Here is a 21,474-nt window from a genome sequence, read left to right on the forward strand (position 1 = left end):
AAAGCAGGGCCTCATTTTATTTCTAGCCTTCTAGCTGGTCCTGAGTCCCTTCTGATCCAGTGATGTCGCCAATGTGTCAAGATCAATTGCAAGGTGTCACCAATGTAATTTGCTACTAATGAAAGTACTAAGTTGGATGCTTTACTGTTAAAAGAAAAAGTTACAACTCAGAGTCTCTCACTCATTTGCTTTAAATGCTTTGATTAGCAAAGAATTCCAAGGAGAGAACAGCCAAGTTTGATAGCAGAAGAGCATATCAATGTGTTATTCTGTAACATCAAAAATCTAGAAAGGGAACTTCTCTGGTGGCGCAGTGGTTAAGAATCCGCCTGCCAATGCAGGGGACATGGGTTCGAGCCCTGGTCCCGGAAGATCCCACATGCTGCGGAGCAACTAAGCCGTGCGCCACAACTACTGAACCTGCGCTCTAGAGCCCGTGAGCCACAACTACTGAACCCACGTGCCACAACTACTGAAGCCCATGCGCCTAGAGCCTGTGCTCCGCAACAAGAGAAGCCACCGCAATGAGAAGCCCGTGCACTGCAACTAAGAGTAGCCCCCGCTCGCCACAACTAGAGAAAGCCCGCGCGCAGCAATGAAGACCCAATGCAGCCAAAAATAAATAAGTAAATAATTAAAAAAAAATCTAGAAAGGGGGTTTCTAAGGTTATGAATCAAATAAAAGTGTTAAATGCCCCTATACCCTTGGTATACCCATGTTAGAAAACCTCAACTATGTATTCTTCGTAAAACTATTTGGATCAATGCTAATTTTAAAGTTTCAAAGGCAAATGTCATACCTTTTAAAGATATGAGGCCAAGGTTGCTTGGTGAGAGGTTATCATATAACTATGCATTGATTTTAGAGAATATTTAAGAATTGTTTAACATGGTTATCACGAAACACCTTTACAAGACATTTAAAGCTATTCTATTTTCATGATGTTTGAGAAATTATACAATAAGTAAATCAAGTCACCCCAGGAATTTACTGGAATGTAGACACATTTTTAGCCTATGGTAATTTGGGAGTGTATATGTCTCAGAACTTTCAAGTGTTGTTTCTACTTGTTTACTGTATATAATGAAGATAAAATTTTTTGACATGCCAGGGGTTCTAACTACTCAAGGGCTATGGATCCCTTGAGTAAAGCAACGGCTAAAAGCTGCTTAGAATGGAAGTTTTTTTTTTTTTGAAGCTAGGCACAATGTAACCAAGAAACTGGTTAAAAAAACAAAACAAAAAAATCTGGGAAAATAGACCTTTAAGAAAGAGAAAGGACTCTGAGGGCCCTAAAATACTCTACCTCACCCAAGTTACAGCAACACAAAAATCAGAAATGTGGGAGGTTGGGGGAAGATAGGGAAGGGGAAAAAGAAATTGTTCACTAAGTAAATATGAGTAACAAGCAGATCAGTTCAGCCATGATGCCAAGAGTCATAAATCCCTAGGTCAGTGCAGATGCAAAACCTGATCAGCAGGATAGCCCCAAGGGCCTGAACCACTAGATTCAGTTCCCCTGGCTTTAGAGAACTTTACTAGCCACACCTATGGAGGAATTTAAGGTGCCCCAGGTTTCTGCTAAGGAAAGGATGGGTCAAGGAAAAGAAACGGGATTCCAACACTGTGGCTGTTACACATATATCTTTGATTCTGACCTTCTGAGCATGTATGGATCAGGACACTTGTTTTGAATAGGCAAGATTAATTTATAAATGGACAAAATCTATTCTGATTGGGTCCACAATATTTGTGTGTACGTGTGTGTACGTATTTACACACATGTATATGTATATGTAGGTACTTTAGAAATATATTTCTGTTAACATTAAACAAAACTATTTTGTCAGACAACTGCAGTGTCTAGCTTTGTAAAGCAAAGTGAATAGGTTAAAATATTTTGTCATTTTTCTGCTGCAGGTAACACTCCCCTGTAATTTCCTAATTAGGGCATTAGTCAAATTAAGAAATACTGCTAAGAAAGAAATTCATTAAAATGTTAGCTATAGGGACTTCCCAGGTGGTCCAGTGGTTAAAAATCCGCCTTCCAATGCAGGGGACAAGGGTTCAATCCCTGGTCAGGGAACTAAGATCCCACATGCCACGGGGCAACTAAGCCGCGTGCTGCAACTACTGAGCCCACATGCTCTGGAGACCGGGCGCCACAATTAGAGAGAAGCGCGTGTGCAGCAACGAAGAGCCCTCCTGCTGCAACTAAGACCAGACACAGCCAAAATTAGATAAATAAATATTTTTAAAAATTAAAAAAAAAAAAAAGAAATGTTAGCTATAGAGTTTTGCAATCTCAAAACATGTAGCCTGTCTCTGAAATTCCATAAAAATCATTTAGGAAGTCTTACTAAAGATTGTTTCTCTGATAGTATATTTGTAGAGGTTATTTCTTCTGAAGCTTTAATGTTCGGGCAAGAAACAAGTTCTTGAAGAATGAAGGACATATTCTACATACTCGACAGACTAACTTATGAAAAGTCGGATATAAGAGTGGTTGAAAATAATGGTATTTGGCTGGGGGGGTACATGTAGTGTTTCTCATGCAGGAAAAAAATTAACAAGCTAGGCTTATTTGAAATGCTAAAGCAAAATCAAAACACTGATAAACTGAAAAAAAAAGAAAATGTTAACCAACAACTTTCATAAACATGGAAACACAGAGGAAAGCCATTATCATACAGCCCAAAATGTAGATGTATAGTCTTTAATGTAAGGAAAAACAATGATATCAGAACTAAAATTCACTATAGAAGCAAAATATGCTGAGGGTATGTGGTAGTTTTAGTAAAAGAACCCCCCCCAACCCAAATTACTGCATTGTTTCTTTGATCCCCCTTTGCAACAAATCTCAAAATCCTATTTACTGTCTCTAATTTCTCTCCCACTCCCATCAGATTTCCCTCCCCCTGCTCTGCCTTGGAAACTGCTGATCAAGGTAACCAAAGGTCTCCACAATTGTTAAATTCAATAATTAATAGCTCTCAGACCTCATCTTAATGGACAATAACATATGTCCTTCCTAAATACTGTATATTTGTTTCTTCATTTGACTTTCAGAACACATTTTCTTGGTCACTTTTTAAGTCTACTTTGCTGGTTCCTGCTCTTCTTCTGATCTCTTTTGATGAAATTTCCTCTCTTCTGCTCTATACTCACTCCCTTAGTGACCTCGTCTAGGCTCATGTCATCATCTATGTTCCACTAACTATTAAATGTGTTATCTCTAGTCCAGAGCTCCTTCCTGGAGTTACCTAATATATCCATCCACCTAAACAACTGGCTTTTTGACTTCTCTACTTCTCAAATTTTCGTCTTAAATGGAACTACATACTGATCTTCCCCCACCCCAACCTTATTCCATCCACAACCTTCCCATCTCAGTTAACAGCAATTCCCTCCCTCTAGGTGCCTAAACTAAAAACCTTGGAGTTATTCTTGACTTTTCTTCACACACCACATACAGTACATTGCAGCCTTCTCTGAAGAACCGTTACCTCTCATTTTGATTACTCCAGTAGCCAAATCATTTCCCTACTTCTGGCCCTGCCCTACGTACAGTCTATTCTAAGCATGGTGCGACCAGAATTTGGCTTTAAAACCCCTGCAATGACTCTTCCCATTTCAGAAAAAAAGCCAAAGATCTTCAATGGCCTAACAATGGCCTACTACTCTGGCTATACTTGCCTCATTTCAGTGCTCCTACCCTACTCAGGGTCTTTTCACTGCCAGTTCCCTCTGAATAGTTAACGCTCTCCTCTCCAGGTCTTTGTTCAAAAGTCACCTTCTCAAAAAGACTCCACTATCCTCCTACTTGGAACTACAGTGCACCCCCATTATTCCCCTTTATCCTACTCCACCTTTTCCCCAACCATGGCACTGAAACCTTTTAATTAATGATATAATTTACTTAGTGTAACAATTCAACACCTCCTTTCAGATAACTGTGGATATTTTTCAATATTACATTAAAACTGGGCATGTGGTAGGCTCTTGAAATTAGCTGCAATATGGAACTGAACTATACCAATAAACTTTTCATATTGTTACATTAAAATCCATTGCTTTATTTTACATTCTGAATCTTTATCTATGCACTACTCTATAACATCATGCATTGGTTATTTGAAAAGTATTGGTTCACTGGATTATACAGGTCTTCCAAGTGTAGATATGTTTTCTGATACAATATTTTAAAAATTACATTTTCTATCTATTCAAGATTTCAAGGGACTTCCCTGGTGGCGCAGTGGTTAAGAATCCGCCTGCCAATGCAGGGGACATGGGTTCGAGCCCTGGTCCCGGAAGATCCCACATGCTGCGGAGCAACTAAGCCGTGCGCCACAACTACTGAGCCTGCACTCTAGAGCCCGCGAGCCACAACTACTGAAGCCCATGTGCCTAGAGCCCATGCTCAGCAATGGGAGAAGCCACAGCAATGAGAAGCCCGCGCACCACAACGAAGAGTAGCCCTCGCTCACTGAAACTAGAGAACACCCGCGCCCAGCAACGAAGACCCAACGCAGCCATAAATAAATAAACGATTAAAAAAAAAAAAAAAGATTTCAAAAATTCTGATTTTTGCTTGAAAACTCAACTTTTATCATATGGCAACAAACGTTATCATTTGTTGTGGTTTTCCTTGAACCAACAGGCCCACTTCCTTCATTTTTTGAGAAAATGTCTGCCAAATATTCAAGCCTGAATTGTCATAGTCTATCAATTGTTCTTTCAAGAGTGGTTCTCATGAAAAAAGACGCTAGTTCAGCTTGAGGCAGAAACAATTGTAGAAATGCTTTACTCATGTTTCCCATTTGCCAAACAGAATATGAAATGAAGATGTATACTCAAGAGTAAGATTTTTTTTTTTGGGCCGTGCCACGTGGCATGTGGGATCTTAGTTCCTTGACCAGGGATTGAACCCACGCTCCCTGCAGTGGAAGCGTGGAGTCTTAACCACGGGACCACCAGGGAAATCCCAAGAGTCAAGATTTAAAACACTAATTTTTACTGCTTCAAGAACATTCTTAAGAGACCCTGTGTTTTTAAATTGCAAGTGCTAGTGACTATCAGCACAGTCTGGTGATGCTGCCTTGATGTATGCTAAGGTAACAGCAGCTTCACCAGTCATTGCTTTTGCACCATCAGTCCAAATGTCAACAAAGTGAAAAGGCAAATAATGTGTTAGTATTTTTATGAGAAGAGCTTTAACGTCTCAGACCACCAAAAAGGTCTTGGAAACTCCCAGGGGTCCCTGACCCACAATGCTATACTACACTAATCCCCTTACAGGAAAATAAGTTTGAGAATACATCAGGAGAAGCAAATTACCTTAGTCTTGCAATCTATTAGTAAGAATTAAAATGTATTTTTAAAAAGAAAAAAAGAAGAAAAAGGTTATAAAAATTATGGAAATAAGGCTAATAAAAAAATGTAGACAAAGTGTAAATAAACCACATTATACTTTTAAGTAGTCTACTTCTGCCCTGATTTTACAAGGAAACAGGTGAAGTAATTTAACAAATATTATGACAAAATTTCTACAGAATCAACGTTATCTGACACCCAAATGGAGTTTCTTACTGAATAAATGAAAAATAAATGGTTTGATAAATGAATGGATTGATTAATTCCAGGATATAAAAATAAACCATTTCTTAGATAATCTGAAATTACTAACTATATGTATTAAGCTCTCACTGTCACAGGAGCTACAAAGGAAGGAAATTCATCCACTTAAATGTTGAAGGTTTATTCCTCCCATTTGAGGCAATCTCTCTCTCAAATGGAAAAAAACCCAAACTGCCTCTTGGCGGACATATGCAGCTGACACACAACTAAACAATGTAGATCTATCAAAGAATTTAAAAACATACTGCTTATGTCTTCATACACAAACATATAGTCTTATTAAAAGCACAGCTAAAATTAAATCATATTTACACCCTTTTCGGGCAGTTGTGAGTAGCCTCCGTAACTCAATCAACCTAACTGATGACCTTACAAACTCTGAATATTAACCCTGACGAAAACATAATGGGACCAAAGGGTGTGTTAAAGAAAGCACGAGTTATGCATGTGAGTCGGTCACCCAGACCCAAGGTCCAGTGCTAGTCTGTTTCAAGTTTTCCTGATTTAATAATACATCTATAAGGCTACTAGAAATCTGAGATCCTGATAAACACATATTTGAATAAATACAATTATAACCATCAGGAAAACAATCCAAAGGCTCCATCTTAAGACAATTTTTGTCTAAAGATTAAATGCCACTGTGAAAGGTTACTGGTTCTTGCACAACGGCTAATAAAAAGATCTCTCTCCTTTTCTCTATCTTGTTATTATTAAAGTAAAATATAAATTTCCTAACTCCTAATTTACATAATTCTATCATGATAAAAAAATGAAATCGTTTTCTAAAAACGTCCAAAAAATGATTGCCTAAATATGCAACTTTGAGATATACTAGACATCTTCAATTAAGAACAATGTTACCCACAACTCATTTTGCATTTCCATAATGCTTAGCATACAGACTTCCAGAATATTCTACAGAAATTTCATACAGAAATAGAAATTTCATACAGAAATCTACTCTAAATGATTTCATTTAATATAGAGCTGGGAGATTCTTCAGGGATTATTTTAACTCTCATTTTACATGTATGAAAAGCTGTTTAATGTTGGGTAAGTAAATTTTTTATACCTTGGTATTTTCCCATATTTTGTTTTTAATTATTTATTTATTTATTTTTGGCTGTGTTGGGTCTTCGTTTCTGTGCGAGGGCTTTCTCTAGTTGCGGCAAGCGGGGGCCACTCTTCATCGCGGTGCGCGGGCCTCTCACTATCACGGCCTCTCTTGTTGCGGAGAACAAGCTCCAGACGCGCAGGCTCAGTAACTGTGGTGCACGGGCCTAGTTGCTCCGCGGCATGTGGGATCTTCCCGGACCAGGGCTCGAACCCGTGTCCCCTGAATTAGCAGGCAGACTCTCAACCACTGCGCCACCACGGAAGCCCGGTATTTTCCCATATTTTGAAGGGGCTAAACCAGATGATCTTTACCATCCTTCCTAGTTCTACTGTTTCTCTAAAAAAGGTAAGCCAAGTTTTACTGAAATGACTTATGAGATCACATATAAACATAAAATCGAGATGGGATGCAAAAGAAGAAAATTTATAAGGCTGAGTACCTATCTTGTGTCAGGCCCTATAAACAAGTACTTCATTTAATACTCTAAAAAACCTGCATATGCTAGGTTCTTTTTTGGGGGGTAGAGGGGCTCCTAAATCTATTTGGGTTTAGATGCTGCAAAAATGCCCCATTTCTGTTTTTAAAGAAAACGCTAACCATAAGGGCCTTTACATGCATTAGTAACAACAACGTGGCTGATGATCTTAATCCAAACTGGGAAGTTAGTGCAATCAAGCTAACATTTCAAATAGATGTGCCCTATTTTTAACAAAACTTGACATCTGAATCTTGAATGCAGAGCAATAAAAATGTTAGGACCTAGAATAGGGCCTTAGAAATCATTTAGTACAACTTGCTCATTTTACAGATGAAGATGAATTAAAATCAAAGAGCGTGTCCACTTTTCGCTGAAAATAGTGGCCAAAAGTAGATGTGTGGTCTCCTAACATTCAAAAATTACCTTATGATCTAATTACAGGAGGGAACCCAATTATTTGCACAAGACATCTTTACAAGAACATCTACATGGCTAATGGTTTTTAAAAAATGATTTAATTTGCCAAGATTATTCTTACGTATCAGAAATACACAAAGCAAACCCTGCCTAAACCCTGTCTCACGAATTAAATGAACAGTATTAAATGAAAAGTATTTTAATGCCAGAACAGTGCCTGGCCCATAATTGGTGTACAATAAATGTTTGTTCAATGAACGTGCCAACTCAAGGAAAGTATTGTCATCACTGGCAATAGAGTCCACACGTTTAACTTCAATCAAGCCACTGTGAATAGAACCGCCTATATATTACTTTAATATTCTTAAAGTAGTCGATTTAAAAACAAACTCTATGCTTTAAAGGGATGCGACTTTATATGGTCATAATGGCAGAAAAGAGCCTCAGCATAATTCACCGTAGCCATTTTTGATAAGACTATGATCCCACAGATATGAAGTAACTCCTAAATTTAAAATTGCTACGACTCTCCAAATAATTTGGAAAGAACAACCTAAAAAGGAGACTAAACTGGCTGAACAAAAGATATGTAGCACTCAAGCTGGCAATCAGGGAACTGAGACTATAAGTTTAGTCTTAATCTTGTACACACAGTAACTACTGCCAAAGCTTCTGACCTCTCCCCTACCCCTCACTTTCTCCGTTTAAGCACACGAAAAGCAGCGGGTGTGCAAGACGCCTGGTTTTCAGGAATAGAATCCGACCCCAGAAGCACTGCCGCTTTGTAGCGCATCTCGCAACCTGGAGAAAGGAAATTTTCCAAGATCTAGAAACCTACAGCTATTACGGGCGACAGAACCCCAAAGCCTTCCCGTTGGCGCCGGAAGCCCCCAGACGACCCACCGGGGCCAAAGAGGGCCCGGAAATCAGCTGCCGGAGATCCGAGGCGGGGCGTGAGCGACGTGAGGCAGCCCCGCAGCCCGCGCGCCAGGGACGGAAGGAGGAGGCCCGGCGCCCATTTTGTCCTCGGCCTCCGCACTTCCCGCTCCACCCCCCCACGCCGCCCCGGCCGAGCAACCTAAGTGAGGCCTGCAGTTACTGGCCTTCCGCGGCCCCGCATCCCCGACGTCCGCTAGGCCGCGGCGCGTGGACTGGGCCTGCGTGGACGCCAGCCCCGCCGGCCACTCCCTAGGCCTCGCTCCGGTTCCGCGGGCCCAAAGCCTGACGTCCTGCCGGCTTCGCCCTCCCACCCCTCCCCGCCTCGGCCTCAGTCCCGTGGGCTCCCTCAGCTCCCCCGGCTCCAGTCCCCTCACCCCTCCCCGCCCGGGCCTCACTCTCTCGGTCCCCGGCGCTGGAGCCCCTTCTCCCTTCTCGCCCGCGTCTCAGGCCACGGCCCTCGGCCTCAGCCCAGCGCCCTCAGCCCCGGTCTGCAAGCCCCTCCTGGGACATACCCTCCGGCAAACAGATGCACCAGCGTGTCCCTCTGGCTCATTCTCTCTCCCGCATGTCCTCCGGGCGTTGAGGCGGGACGCGGATCCGGCCGCCGCGACGGCCGCAGCTTCCGCCCCGGACTGGAGCCGCACGGCGCCCCAGTGACGGCGACGGGAACTGACGGAGACGCGGCTGTAGAAGGCGACCGGCGCGGCCCTCCCCGCCGCGCTGCAGCCACGCCGCCTCCCACCCTGGCTAGGTTTTCACCACCCGCGCTGGAGGGCGACGCGGCGGCAGCGGGGGCGTGAATATTCTGACCCTCCCCCCCCGCGATATAAACAGAAGCTACCATTGGTCCGCACTGCGTGACGTCAAGCAGCCGGCATGCCTCTTTCACGTGATCGCTAAGGGGTTTCTCAATGGAAGGGGCCGGGAGGCGGGGCTAGAGAGCGTGCCCGGAGGGTAGTGGGTCACCAGGTCCTCGCACCTAGTCCGCCCGCCCGGAGGGCTGCACCGGGTGCCGCCTGGGCCCGCGCAGACAAGCGGATTCGAACTTCACGCTACCGGCCCCGACCACGTGAGAAACGACCTGGATGCCCGGTACGCAAGCGGAGTTGGGACGCGAGCCTGCCCAGTCTCTGATTTACTTTTTTTAGACTGTTTTTTTTTAGAGCTGTTTGACGTTCGCAACAAAATTGAAAGGGAGGTACAGAAATTTCCCATTGGCCCCTGCTTGATTCACGTTTTAATAATTGGATCTATGACCCAGCATTTATGCTTCCTGGTGTCTACCTCAGAGTGGCACTCAGTGCATGGAAAGGCTTGTATCGACACTCGTACAGGATCACAAACAACAGTACGGTGTTTACAGACAATGCTTAGTGTAGTATTCTATTAGTGTAGAATAAATATTATTTATTTTAGAAAGAATAAAGAAAACTGGCATTTACTCATTTTTCTAACCAGCAAGTTTTTTCTTGTACAAGAAGGTCAAAGACTGAGGGAAAGAAAATGTTTTATCCCTCTACAACATGATTAAATATTTAAAATTTTTGTTAATTAGTAATTATTTCTAAGGTGCAGAAGTGCAGGAAATAATATAACACATAATCTGTATTCATCACCCACAATGAACAAATGTTGATATTTCCCGCCTCTTTGGTAACTTCCATTTCACCTGCAAGGTCCTCACCACACTTTCCCACCCATGTGGGGTTATCCAGGGCTCACCTTCCTTTCCTTCCAGGGCCATTTCCTTCACGAAGTCCTCCCTGATTGCCTTAGCTCTCTATGCTCACTACCTGCTCCTAAATTCCCACAAAATGTACAGACTGCATGTCACTGGCAAGTGTGCATCTACTCCACAGTAAATGCTCATCTGTAAAATGGGCATAAGAATACCTACCTCACAAGGCAGTTGTGGGGACTAAACACCTTAAAATTATGTAAAGCACCACAGCAGTGCTATGTAAGTGCTACCTATGATAATTAGTAATATTATTTTACTGCACTGTATTCTTAATAGCAAAACTGGCAGCAGCTAATATTGCTTGAGCACGTACTAATATGCCAGGCTCTGATCTACAGCATTCTCTTTTTAAACTCTCACAACTGCCCTATGAGGCCATTGATATTATTCCCCCAGTTTTTCATGAGGAGACTGAGATTTAGAATAATTGACTTGCCCAAGATTATCCAGTTCATCCAGAAAGAGATTGGATTTGAATCCAGCAGAATCTCTCTGATCCCAGAGCTTCAGTTAGTGAAGTAATAGCTGCACATTAGAGAGGGAAATTTTGAAAAAACAAACAAACGAAACTCCAAAACGTAGACATAAAAATTGACACCCTGGCCATACTTCCCCCAAACCCTTGTATTAACTTTTGGTGGGGGGAGGGGGTTAGTTCTATCTTTTTTTACAGCAGTTTTATTGAGGGATCTTTCACATGCCATAAAATTCACCTATGTATAGTGTACAGTTCAGTGGTTTTTAGTATATTCTGATGGTCGTAGAGCCATCACCACTACCTAATTCCAGAACACTTTCCTCACCCAAAAAGAAACCCCACACTTGTTATCAGTCACTCCCATTCTCCTCTCCCTATCCTCTGCCAACCACTAATCTACTTTCTATGGGTTTGCCTAATCTGGACTTTTCATATAAATAGAATTATATAATATGTGGCCTTTTGTGTCTGGTTTCTTTCACTAAGCATAATGTTTTCAAGGTTCATTGCAGCACACATCAGTACTTCATTCCCTTTTATGACTGAATAATAGTCCGTCATATGACTATATCACATTTTGTTTATCCATTCTCAGTTGATGGCCATTTGGATTGTTTCCACTTTTTGGCTGTCATGGATAATCCTGCCATGAATATTTGTGTACAAGTTTTAGCATGCAGATACGTTTTCACTTCTCTTGGGAATATACTTGGGAGTGTCATTGCTGGGTCATATGATAATTCAATGTTTAACCTTTGGAGTAACTGCCAGACTGTTTTCCAAAGTGCCTGCACCATTTTAGATGTATTTCTTTTAAGACAATGGCTGTAGCTCCATGTTTTTGGCATAGTGAATGCTGTGGTAATTACATTCAATGAAGCTTCTGAAACTGGTAAGGAGGGAGCCCAAGTTCTTATGTGGAGTAAATTATTCCCGTAAGAGCAATAGCAATTCATAATGTGACCGTTTACTTTGGAACCTCATTCAGATGGCATAGTGGAAGGAGACTCTGCCCCCTGCACATTCCGTCTGGTAGCCCCTGGGGCCGCCCACTGGGGTGTGTTTGCTGAGGCCTTCATTCTTGTGCGGATTCCAGGGTTAGTTGGCTGTCATGTTTGTTGAGGTTCCATTGTACTGTGTCATCTGCCAGCTCTTTTATAATTTTCCTTCCTCATTCCTGTTGGCTAATATCTTTAAGTGATTCCTTCAAGACTTGCAGAAAGACGAGGTTTCTTGAGCCCTTGCCCCTTAAACAAGCAAGCTTCTAGGTGCTTTTCCAGAATGATATTAAGGCAGGGTGGGTGGGGCTAACTGACCTTGCTTTAGTGTCAGGCACACCTGTACCTCTTCCAGACCCCCATTCCTACCGAGGGGTCTTCTGGGAGCTGTAGTTTTTAACTGAAAATAGAAAGAGAAACTGATGGGGAAACTGTGGGTGGCCACAACTGGTTGCTTGGCTCAAAACAAACAATTAAGCTCATTGTGAACTAGAGGGGACTGCTACTCTATTTCCTGATTGGTACTAACCTCAAATTTTAATTGCTGCTGAACTGCAGGAGACAATCGTTCTAGACATGGCAGTTGAGGAGGAGGGAGTGATTGGAGGTGGGGTTGGTTTGGCACGCACTCCCCACCTCAGGGACGTTATTGCATGTGGATCGGCTGCTTTTGGAAGACTATTGCCTAGAAGAAGAGGTGTTTGGTTTTCACAAGCCAAAGATATACCAAAGTATAGAGGGCTGCTGTATTTGCAGAGATAAATCCTCCAGTTCTCGATTCACTGTCAGTGAACTCTATGAAAAGGACTTCCAGAGCTGTTTTGGGTTACATGAGACTTGATCAGGAGACATCTGTAATGCCCGTGTCCTGCTGTGAAAAGATGGAAGAAATTACCAGCAGGATCACAAAAAAAACCCAACAAAAACAAAACTAGAATCACGTGGTAGATGCAAGGGCAGGACCCAGTCTAAAGACTACACTGAAACCAAAGAAAGTGAAAACTCTATCTGGAAACAGGATAAAAAGCAACCAGATCAGTAAACTGCCGAAGGAATTTAAACGTCGTAATTCTGATGCTCACAGTACCACCTCAAGTGCCTTTCCAGCTCAATCTCCTCGTTATAGTAACAGTCAGATGATGGCTCAGATACAGAGATGGCTTCTGGCTCTAACAGAATGCCAGTGTTTTCCATTTTGGATCTCACATACTGGATAAGACAGAAAATATGCTGTGGCATTATCTATAAAGGCTGTCTTGGGGAAGTCCTCATCTGACACACATCTATTCAAGTCTTGCTGCAGCAATAAGAAAGCAGCTGCTGAGAAGCTGGAGGAGCAGGGGCCAGAACCTCTGCCCATCTCCACTCAGGAGTGGTGACTGAGGTTTATGTAGAAAGGAAACAAAAAACAATTTAAATTTTGGAAAACAAAGCAACAAAATGACCCTCCTATTTTTAACTTGGATACCTGCTATTCTGCCAAAAGACGATTTCTAGAATAGTTGTGTTTTTTTTAATAGAGTTTTTAAAAAATTTATTTATTTTATTTATCTATTTTTGGCTGCGTTGGGTCTTCGTTGCTGTGCGTGGGCTTTCTCTAGTTGTGGCGAGTGGGGTCTACTCTTCATTGTGGTGTGCAGGCTTCTCATTGCAGTGGCTTCTGTTCTTGCGGCGCACAGGCTCACATGGACTTAGCTGCTCCGGGGCATGGGGAATCTTCCCGGACCAGGTCTCAAACCCATGTCCCCTGCATTGGCAGGCGGATTCTTATTAACCACTGCGCCACCAAGGAAGCCCTTAGGATAGTTTTTTTTTTTTTTTTTTTTTAAATTTATTTATTTATTTATTTATGGCTGTGTTGGGTCTTCGTTTCTGTGCGAGGGCTTTCTCTAGTTGCGGCAAGCGGGGGCCACTCTTCATCGCGGTGCGCGGGCCTCTCACTATCGCGGCCGCTCTTGTTGCGGAGCAGGCGCTCCAGACGCGCAGGCTCAGTAGCTGTGGCTCACGGGCCTAGTTGCTCTGCGGCATGTGGGATCTTCCCGGACCAGGGCTCGAACCCGCGTCCCCTGCATTGGCAGGCAGATTCTCAACCACTGCGCCACCAGGGAAGCCCCAGGATAGTTTTGAGTAGGTTATTTTTCCTTCAGTTCCACAAACTCTGAAGCCAGTATCTAGCTTACTAAAAGAGAAAAAAAAAGTGTACATAATATCAGGTTGGCCAAAACGTTTGTTCGGGTTTTTTCTGTACGATGTCATGGAAAAACCCAAACGAACCTTTTGGCCAACCCAATATTTAAGATGCTAAGTATTTCATAGGAAAGCTGAATGTGACTGTAAAGTGCTTTTAAGTCTCGTTAAAAAATCCCCTTGGGCTTTCCTAGTATCCATTTATTTAAAAAAAATCCCCTTCTAATGAATGAAATTAGGGGAATTTCAGGTGACAGAGATGGGATTTGTTGTATGATAAATGTATGTAGTTTTAGTCTTTCTATATTCAGAAGCAGTGGTTAGAGCATTTTTTTAAGATGGCTGTACCTGTTTTCCTTCGTTATAATAAATTTGTCATAACTCAGTAAACGTGGACTTGCCCCTAGAGGTAGTTGTTAATAACTTTGAAATATTAAGGTCTTGCCAAGGTTCTGATGATTCAAACCTGTACTACCGAATATTAAGCAGGACAGACTAAGCTCTCTGGTGTGAATATCTTGAAAGAGTAATTTCTAAATATACAGAGGTAACTTGACTGTATAGGTTGCATCCTGTGTCACCTCCCTCCATATTGATGTTTGATAAAGATTTTAATTTATATGAAACTTCTTTTTTTTTTAAAAGATTTTTTGATTGATTGATTGATTGCTATGTTGGGTCTTCATTTCTGTGCTAGGGCTTTCTCTAGTTGCGGCAAGCAGGGGCCACTCTTCATCGCGGTGCACAGGCCTCTCACTATCGTGGCCTCTCTTGTTGCGGAGCACAGGCTCCAGACGCGCAGGCTCAGTAGTTGTGGCGCACGGGCCTAGTTGTTCCACGGCATGTGGGATCTTCCCAGACCAGGGCTCGAACCCGTGTCCCCTGCATTAGCAGGCAGATTCGCAACCGCTGCGCCACCAGGGAAGCCCTATATGAAACGTCTAAAGCAGAAGTTCCTCTTGGGGAAATGTCAAGTCTTTAGGACAAGCAGTCCTATATGAATAGTACCAAAGCATTACCACTTGGTAGAGAACACACTCTATTAAAAATGTTAAATTATCTGAAAAATAAAATGTGCAAGTCTTCAGGATGGCACACGAAAAAACAAAGTTAATGCTTCTTGGGGCACATTTCTTAGAGGGCTTGCAAGTGTATAAATAATTTATTTGTGTTACATGACTGGTGACTTCCTTGAAAATATGCACAATTCACTTTTAGCTCTGGATTACTTCAGTTGACTTTTGTGAAGGTTTTATCTGTGTGGAATGTTTGTTTGACTTGTTTTAACCTATTAGGGCTTTGGGTTTTTGTGGGTTTTTTTCATTTTATACTAAAGTAAAATTCTACTAAAAAATTTGTTTTTAATTGCTATGGGCTGAAGAAAAGTTCTTAATAGCTACTTGTTGGGAAGTGGAGCACAAATGGACCACCGATGCCATTTTTCCCCCACTTAGCCTTTGTTGGTCTTGTAGGTACAGAAAATTCATATGGGTTCTAGATTGGCAACATTAGTTTTAAATATTTGGGTAGGATTTTAAAAAAAATCTTTGTGTCTTTTTAGCTTTTAGTGGGAGGTTTGGAGAGATTGTTTTATATTCTCAGCCAGATGCCATTAAATTTTTTCCCTTATTTTGCTTTTAATAAAAAGTAATAAATTCAAACAATACAGAAGTGCATGAGTTAGAAATTAAAATCCTCACTTCAACCTCCCTTCCTAAATCCTACTCCTCAGAGGACATCATTGGTAAGAGTTGGGTAAGCGTCCACCTGGGTACTTGATGCCTTGATGGTAGTCATCTCAAAGAGCTTCAGACATGTACAGTACTCACCATGTGCCAGGCCTTGTTGGAAGCACTTTTCATGTATTTTAACTGTAGAATCCAATGAAGGACATTTTATAGATGAGGATACTGAGATGCAGAGGGGTTAGAGGATTTGTCAAGGTGACTCAACTAGCACGTAGCTGAGTTGGGATGGAAACCTAGGGAGTCGGACTCCAGAATCTGTACTCTCATCCTCTGTTCTACACCATCTCAATTGTTCATTGGTTGAATGAGAATATTAGCTATAGTTTCAAAACAAAAAGGGGGGGTGGGGTGGGGGAGAGGGGGCTTTTGAGAGAACTTAAGGAGATGTGGTGCCCAGAGGATGAAATGTATTCTTATATCTGAGCCCCAGATGGAGTCATGAGGGCAGTGGCTCCCAAATGCAGGTTTCATGTCCCATTGAGCCACCTCTCCCATCAGCAGCATCAGTTACTCTGTGTCACATTTCAATTCAATCATGGTTAAAGGCTCTCCTTAGATACACAGGCGATAAGCAGAGCTCGCACTGGAAATATATAAGGAGCTGGTAGAAAATGGATTTCCCCCAGAAGGATTCAGTTAGCTTGTTGGAAACACTGTCTCCCAGGGAGCAATTTAGGAATGTGTCCCAGGTGGCTTGGAGAAAACCGCCAAAAAACAAAATACGACTTTTCCTACCCTCCAGGACAGGAATATTAGAAGGGTAGTGAGACCTTGCAAAGAAATGCATAGATTTTGTTGAGATAGGGTGTAACACACTTTTGTGTGGACAATGCCTGGGACCTCAATCGTGCGTGGTAATGCAGAAGTTGTGCCCTGCCTCCCGTTTAAGAAACCATCTAAGGGCCTTACCAAGGGTCCCTGCTTTTTTTTTTTCTCTGTTTTTTTAATTGAAGTATAGTTGATTTACAATGTTGTGCTAATTTCTGCTGTACAGCAAAGTGATTTAGTTATACACATATATACATTATTATTTTTTAAAATAAATTTATTTATTTTAGGCTGCATTGGGTCTTTGTTGTTGCGCGCGGGCTTTCTCTAGTTGGGACGAGCGGGGGCTGCTCTTCGTTGTGGTGCGTGGGCTTCTCATTGCAGTGGCTTCTCATTGTGGTGGCTTCTCTTGTTGCAGAGCGCGGACTCTAGGCACGCGGGCTTCAGTAGTTTTGGCTCGCGGGCTCTAGAGAGCAGGCTCAGTAGTTGTGGCGCACGGGCTTAGTTGCTCCATGGCATGTGAGATCCTCCCGGACCAGGGCTTGAACCCGTGTCCCCTGCATTGGCAGGCGGACTCTCAACCATTGTGCCACCAGGGAAGCCCCACGGTCCCTGCTTTGAAACCCAACTTGCCTGTTGGCATTTGAATCTTGCTTTTAACATTAATGCTTTGTTTTTATCTCAAAGTAATAAAGGCAAACAAACAACCCAATTCAAAAAAATGGGCAAAGAACTTGAATAGACATTTCTTCAGAGGGAATGAAAAGATGCCCAACATCACTAATCATTAGGGAAATGCAAATCAGAATCACAGTGAGATTGTACTTCACACCGATTAGGATGGCTACTATAAAAACAAAAGAAAACAGACAAACAAGATCAGAAAATACCAAGTGTTGGCCAGGAAGTGGAGAAATTGGAAACCTTGTGCATTGCTGGTAGGAATGTAAAATGGTGCATCTTCTGTGAAAAACTCTATGGCAGTTTCTTAAAAACCTAAACATAGAATTATCATAAGATTTAGTGATTCCACCTCTAAATATGTACCCAGAAAAACTGAAAGTGGAGACTCAAACAGATACACTCACATTAATGTTCATAGCAGCACTATTCGAAATAGCCAAAAGGTGGAAACAACCCAAGTGTCCATCGTCAGATGAATGGATAAACAAAATATGGTATATACAATGGAATATTTATTCAGCCTTAAAAAAGGAGGGAAATTCTGACACATGCTGCAACATGGATGAATCTTGAAGACATTATGCTAAAGTGAAATAAGCTGATAAACAACAAATTGTATTGATAGGATTTCATGTATGTGAGATATCTAGAATAGTCAAATTCATAGAGAAGGAAAGTAAACTAGTGGTTCCCAGGAGTTGGGGGAAGGGAGGAGTGGGGAGTTAGTGTTTAGTGGGTATGAAGTTTCAGTCTGTGATGGTGGAAAAGTTCTGGAGTGGGATAGTATGATGGTTGAACAATAATGTGAATGTACTTAATGCCACGGAATTATACACTCTGAAATGGTTAAAATGGTAAATTTTATGTTATGGAAATTTTACCAGAATAAAAAAAATACTTCAAGCAATGCATATGGTTGTAAAAAAGGAAATATATAGTATTAGAAAAGTTATAATAACTTCAGACTTCCTACCGATTCCTCAGTCTCCTCATTTTTGCTCCTAGAGGTAGCCACTTTCAACTTTTTACTTTTTCTTTAGTTCCAGATTTCTCAATTATAGCAATTCATGCTGTTTTTCTTGATTTATTAATTTCAGATGTTATTCATTACATTTCAGGTTATCAGAGATGCAGATTTATCTTTCTTACTCCACTCCTAAACTCCCCATTTTTCCTGCTTCATCTTCCTAATAGTTGTATCATGATATTTTAGTTAAATTGACAATTATTTATCATCTTATGGCTATGTAAATTTTGTCCACTGCAAAGCCAAATGGTGTACATGCTGTTCTTGCACAACTTTTTACTTTTCTTGGTTAACAATTGCCCTTTTTTTTCCATTTGCTTAATTTTCTCTACCTGTACTAATTTTTTCCACATACTACATCATATCTATCTATCAATGGCTAGAAGTATTATTTTCTAAATGTTTTAAGATCAGTCTGTCAATCCCCTCCCTCTGGAGACCTCCCTCCTGGATTCCTCCATCTTCCTGCTCCAACCTGAACTAGTTATAGTTACTCTCTTGGCTGCACAATTGTCATCCTGGGATTTACATCCCCTTACCTGTTTTCTGGATCTCATGTTTTTTGGTTTTTGGTTTTTGTTCTTCTTCTTTACTTGCTGCTTCATTCTGCTGAAGTACGTTCTTCAGCAGCTGCCAAAGAGGAGTTGCATGGGAGGTATTATTATTAGATTTTGCATGCTTTTATTTTATCTTCATATTTGATAATTTGGCTAAGTATGGGATTCCAGATTGAAAATCATTTTCCCTCTGACTTTTTTTTTAATCGACTTTTTAAAAATTAATTAATTAATTAATTTTTGGCTGTGTTGGGTCCTCGTTGCTGCGTGCGGGCTTTCTCTAGTTGCGGCGAGTGGGGGCTGCTCTTCGTTGCGGTGCGCAGGCTTCTCGTTTGCGGTGGCTTCCCTTGTTGTGGAGCACGGGCTCTAGGCACGCGAGCTTCAGTAGTTGTGGCACACAGGCTCAGTAGTTGTGGCTCGTGGGCTGTAGAGCACGGGCTCAGTAGTTGTGGCGCAAGGGCTTAGGTGCTCTGCGGCATGTGGGATCTTCCCGGACCAGGGCTCGAACCTGTGTCCCCTGCATTGGCAGGTGGATTCTTAACCACTGCACCACCAGGGAAGTTCCCCCACTCTGACTTTTGAAGTCACTGCCCCATTGGTTTCTAGCATCCAGAGCTAATATTGAGAAGTTTGACTCCATTTGTAGCTCTGGTCTTTATAGAGAACATGTTTTTTGCTATTTTAACCTTTTAGGATCTTTCTTTTATCCCTGGTTTTGGGAAATTTCACCACAAAGTACCATGATGGTGGTGGAGTCTCTTCATTCATTGTGCTGGGTACCCTATGGGCCTTTTAAGTCTGTAAATGAAAACCTAGAATTCACCCTTGGAGTGTTCTTTACCGGTTTCATGTGTGCTAGTTTGGGTCTTTCAGCCCCCAAAGCCAAAAAGTATAGTTGATTTTTTCTCCCCTGAACAGTACCTGGCAAGAAATTGGCACTGGGTCAATACCCAGAGTCAATGGCCGAAAGTTAAAAGGATAGACTTCTGGTTTGGCAGCAAAGCTGTGCAAAGCAGCACTTGGCAAATATTTGGTGGCGAGGAGAGTGATAACAGTTTTATTTCATAGGTGGCCGATTCCCTTGAGTCTGGGTCCCCCCTCACGCCCCACCCCAGAACTGCTTCAGCAGCTTTCCACCTTCTCCATCCTTGACCTCAGGCCATGCCCTCTTACCCTGCTTAGTAGTTGGGTGAACAGAAGAGAAACAGAAAACAGAACTGGGAAGTCTCACTGACCTTGGAGTTAGGGTCAAAGATCAGTGTCGGGGAAAGCCCCACAGCCTGTAGTCAGAATTACCTTGGAAAAGCCTTCAAATCTCCCAGAAGTGTGAGGTACTAAGAACTTCTTTTACTTTATGTTTCTCTCTGCTCCTCAATTAATCCCTTAATGTCTTCTTTCAGGATGTCCGTGAAACCATTGCCATCCAATTTCTCGGCCACAGCGAAACTGTTTTTCCTCTTTTCATTGATTGGGAAATACTTAAAGTTGTTTTCCCAGCTTTTCCATAATTTTGGCTCTGTAAGACTTTCACTTTCAAACAAAATGGAGTAACAGGGATCAGAAATATGAAAATCCAGGCAAAATATATAAATCTGTAAACAAAAAGAACAAAGAGCATTGCTCATCATCCCCTTATACAGAGAATTAAGTCACAACCCACAGTGCCAGTGTGCCCTGAGGGGAATTCAGGATGGAAAAAGCTGGAAGCATTCTGCGCTTTTGGATGTACGGGCCCCTGGATAGTTATTACAGTTTATGCAGTTATTTATTACAGTTATGCAACTAACTTTTATTCAACAAATTTTTATCAGTTAGGGATCTGACACGTTGGTGGATGCTTTCACATGTATTATATCATTCTGTTCTCACAGCACACCTATAAGGTTGGATTTCTTTATTTTTTTCTACTTATAAGAAAAGGGGGGACTTCCCTGGTGGTGCAGTGGTTAAGAATCCGCCTGCCAATGCAGGGGACACGGGTTTGATCCCTGGTCCGGGAAGATCCCACATGCCGCAGAGCAACTAAGCCTGTGCACCACAACTACTGAGCCTGAGCTCTAGAGCCTGTGAGCCACAACTATTGAGCCTGCATGCCACAACTACTGAAGCCCGCGCGCCTAGAGCCCGTGCTCCGCAACAAGAGAAGCCACTGCAATGAGAAGCCCGCGCGCAGCAATGAAGACCCGATGCAGCCAAAAATAAATAAATAAAAATAAATAAATTTATTTAAAAAAAAAAAAAAGAAAAGGGGGAGGGAGGGGGAGAGAGAGAGAGAGAGGAGATGAAGATGAAGAGGAAGAGGCAGAAAAACGAGAGAGACAGAGACAGAGAGAGGCAAAGAGAGAGAGACAGAGAGATAGAGAGACAGAGAAGGAGGAAGAGAGAGGGACAGAGGTGAAAGGAGAGAGAAGAAAGTTCAGCTCCCCTAGCTTGGCACTTAATGGTGAAGTCCCTGTCTACTGCCCCCCCACTCTCCTACCCCTTCCTATAGGCGCAGGTCCCTCTAAGCCAACTGAACTGCTGGCGTTGCCCACATTCACACAGTTGCTTCACTCCTCTGGGCTTTCAGAAATGTGCCAACACCTCCCTCCCCTGCTGTGTGCTTGAACAGCTCTGTGCTGGCCTCTCCAGACCATGCCCTGTCTACCCCGCAGGCTCGTGCACTCCCTGAGAGCCAGGATTCCTGGCCAA

At 42.3% G+C, this 21,474-nt stretch overlaps 1 protein-coding gene, 1 long non-coding RNA gene and 1 pseudogene across 2 annotated transcripts in view; 2 read left to right on the forward strand and 1 right to left on the reverse strand.

The window, feature by feature from the left end:
* The window catches only part of SLC25A36 (solute carrier family 25 member 36), a 41,432-nt gene extending 32,058 nt beyond the window's left edge, over positions 1 to 9,374 (reverse strand). The window contains exon 1 of the mRNA XM_061194597.1: positions 9,108 to 9,374. Coding sequence (XP_061050580.1) covers positions 9,108 to 9,148 — 41 coding nt within the window. The 5' untranslated portion in view covers positions 9,149 to 9,374. The remainder of the gene's footprint in view (positions 1 to 9,107) is intronic.
* A 163-nt stretch (positions 9,375 to 9,537) lies between these two features.
* The window catches only part of LOC133093676 (uncharacterized), a 48,306-nt gene continuing 36,369 nt past the window's right edge, over positions 9,538 to 21,474 (forward strand). Inside the window, exon 1 of the long non-coding RNA XR_009701299.1 lies at positions 9,538 to 9,687. This is a non-coding gene — a long non-coding RNA (uncharacterized LOC133093676). The remainder of the gene's footprint in view (positions 9,688 to 21,474) is intronic.
* Positions 9,848 to 13,191, forward strand: LOC133093783 (SIN3-HDAC complex-associated factor-like; annotated as a pseudogene).

The sequence above is a fragment of the Eubalaena glacialis genome, chromosome 6 (genome assembly GCF_028564815.1).
Source record: "Eubalaena glacialis isolate mEubGla1 chromosome 6, mEubGla1.1.hap2.+ XY, whole genome shotgun sequence".
Taxonomy (NCBI): Eukaryota; Metazoa; Chordata; class Mammalia; order Artiodactyla; family Balaenidae; genus Eubalaena; species Eubalaena glacialis.